The 2,707-nt window shown below is 37.1% G+C and overlaps 1 protein-coding gene across 1 annotated transcript in view; it reads left to right on the forward strand.

Annotated features, from left to right (window-relative positions):
- LOC106869832 (uncharacterized) overlaps window positions 1-2,493 on the forward strand; it is a 121,208-nt gene extending 118,715 nt beyond the window's left edge. The window contains exon 7 of the mRNA XM_052977249.1: window positions 2,393-2,493. Coding sequence (XP_052833209.1) covers window positions 2,393-2,493 — 101 coding nt within the window. The remainder of the gene's footprint in view (window positions 1-2,392) is intronic.
- The last annotated feature ends 214 nt before the right edge of the window (window positions 2,494-2,707 follow it).

The following is a 2,707-nucleotide window of genomic DNA, read 5'->3' on the forward strand; positions in this document are numbered from 1 at the left end:
CCTATGACACTATCTTTTTTTTTTTCATTTTTGTGACCGGGTATCGAAATGGGGTTACTGGATCGTGTGAATTATTCGAGTCCGCACACCACCCACCCACCGTCACAAAAATTGAAAAGAAAAGTAGTGTACTAGGTGTAAAATAATGTGTAGTAAACGAATATGAAGAAAAAAAAATCGCCGACTGACGGGGAATTGGTGAGAGGACTCGGAATATTTCCGATGTGAATTTTCTGAGTTCTTTCTCCTGCTCCCTGTTCGCCAGTGCGCATTTTTTTTCCATATTCGTTTACTACATGTTGTTCTACACCATTGCACTATATATATATATTTTTTTGCTCAGTTCAAACACTTTAGCTTGACTGAAATTTATACCAATTTCCATGGTATCATGAATTTATTTTCCAGCCAAAGTCAGATTAAATATGTCCATAGTAATTAGATAATAATTGTATAATGAATTGCCGTGTTTGTTAGCATTATATAATGTATTAACCTACATTTTAGTATTTACTTCTTCGCTTATAAGACGTCTCAGGTGTGTCACGTTTCAGGTTTCAGCAGAAGTCAGCCAGCATATCTGGGCTCCATTTTCCATTGTACCTGTTTTCCATTGACGCCATATCTTGATGGAACCTCTCTCTATTTTCATCACTCACATCTCTTGCATTCTCTGGGAAGAAGGACAGATGAGAATGAAGAAAGTGTATCTTCAGTGATATATTGCGTCCGAGATCTTGGTAGCACTTGATTAGGCTCTCCACTGTACTCTCTCGCTATGCCACTTGGTGCTTTCCCAGAAGTCCTTTGCATACATCTTTGAATACATGCAAGGCCGCTTGCTCAGTTTCATCCATTTGGTAACTGGATAGTGAAAAGTGTATTTTAAAAAAATTGAACCATATTTTTTTATAGCACCAATCACTTAACGCATTCGCACAAGTGCAATTCCGTGAAATATTCACGCCTATTTACGTGGCTGATATATGCAGGATTTATCATATATACGTGATATTTTGCTTTTGCTTATGGGGAAAACGGAAAAATAAGAGTGAGTATTTATTTTATGAGTGCTGTGTATTAATTAAGTCTATAAAGTTGTGCATAAAGTATATAAAGCGTATATATAAAGTGCATTAAGTAATCATCCTATTCCAATTTCTTTCACTTTTCAATGAGCAGCAGATGAGCGACCATCTTTCCATACAGACGCAACACAGGCTACACTTTCAGGTTTTTTGGATTAAGTTTTCAGAAATAAGCCAATAGGTTTACCGTTAATTCCGTGCAATATTCACGAGTCCCGCTAGTTGTTGCTGTTGTTGTTGTTGTTGCTGTTATTATTATTATTATTATTATTATTATTATTATTATTATAGACGTCGCACAGTATACAATATCGTGAGGTTGTTGGTTGAAGATATTGTATCTACCGGGGGTTTGTACTGTTTGTCAAGTCACAACAGGGACCTCAGACAGACAGTACTTTACACAATATGCGTGCAGTTCCAAGTAATGCCGACTTTTGCAATACACCTAGATTGTAGGGCATCTCTAAGGTTTTACAGATGTTTTTTTCAGATTGGGTGGTATTGAACCCAATGCTCCGATGACAATAGGGATAACGTTTATGTTCGACCCTCATAGCTGCCACATCTTAGCAATCTCAATTCTCAGGTCTCCATATTTATCAACTTTTTCTCTTTCTTTCCCGATGATATACTGATCTCCTAGCACTGTTACGTCGATTATTAGGCTCTCTTGTTTATCCCTCCTAAAGGTTACTATATCCAGCCTTCGGTGCTCTAACACTTTGTCTGTCTGGAAATTAAAGTCCCAGAGGATTTTTGCCTTTCCCTTTTCGTCCATTTCCTTTTCGTCCATTTCCTTTTCCGAGGTATTATTATTATTATTATTATTATTATTATTATTATTATTATTATTATTATTAATGCGGTGAACTGGCAGAATCGTTAGCGCGCCTGGCAAAATGCTTAGCGGTATTTCGTCCGTCCTTACAGTCCGAGTTCAAATTCCGCCAAGGTCGCCTTTCATCCTTTCGGGGTCGATGAAAATAGTACCAGTCGAGTACAGAGGTCGATGTAATTGACCATCCCCTTCCCCCAATTTCAGGCCTTGTGCTTCTGGTAGAAAGGATAACTATTATTATTATTATTATTATTATCATTATTAATTTTGTGCATCATGTACAAGTTCTTGTCCATTTATCATTATTTCATTTATTTTATTCATTAAAAATTTTTTTTTAGAAAAATCGAAATGTGTCTGACAATTCGGGAGCATATTGAACTTAATTTGTGTATGACTTTTGACTCGCCCTGTACAATATATATAGTCGTATATATACTTAGAATGTATTTTTCTTCTGCAGCCACTGTATCTGAAGAGAAGCCAGGACAAGCCACGGACCCACAAAAACATTATGATCAAGTTGACGCCAATTACGCTTTTGTCGGCATATCTAATGGGTAAGTCTCCGTAATCACTCTTCTTCGGCATTCTTCTTCTTATTATTACTTTATGTCTGTCTGTGTACTGCCCCCATCCTTTGCCCTTGTGGCAAATAAAAGAAATTACTACTACTACTACTACTACTACTACTACTACTACTACTACTACTACTACTACTAATGTGGCGAGCTGACAGAATCGTTAGCGCGCCTGGCGAAATGCTTAGCGGCATTTC

Source organism: Octopus bimaculoides, chromosome 27 (genome assembly GCF_001194135.2).
Source record: "Octopus bimaculoides isolate UCB-OBI-ISO-001 chromosome 27, ASM119413v2, whole genome shotgun sequence".
Taxonomy (NCBI): Eukaryota; Metazoa; Mollusca; class Cephalopoda; order Octopoda; family Octopodidae; genus Octopus; species Octopus bimaculoides.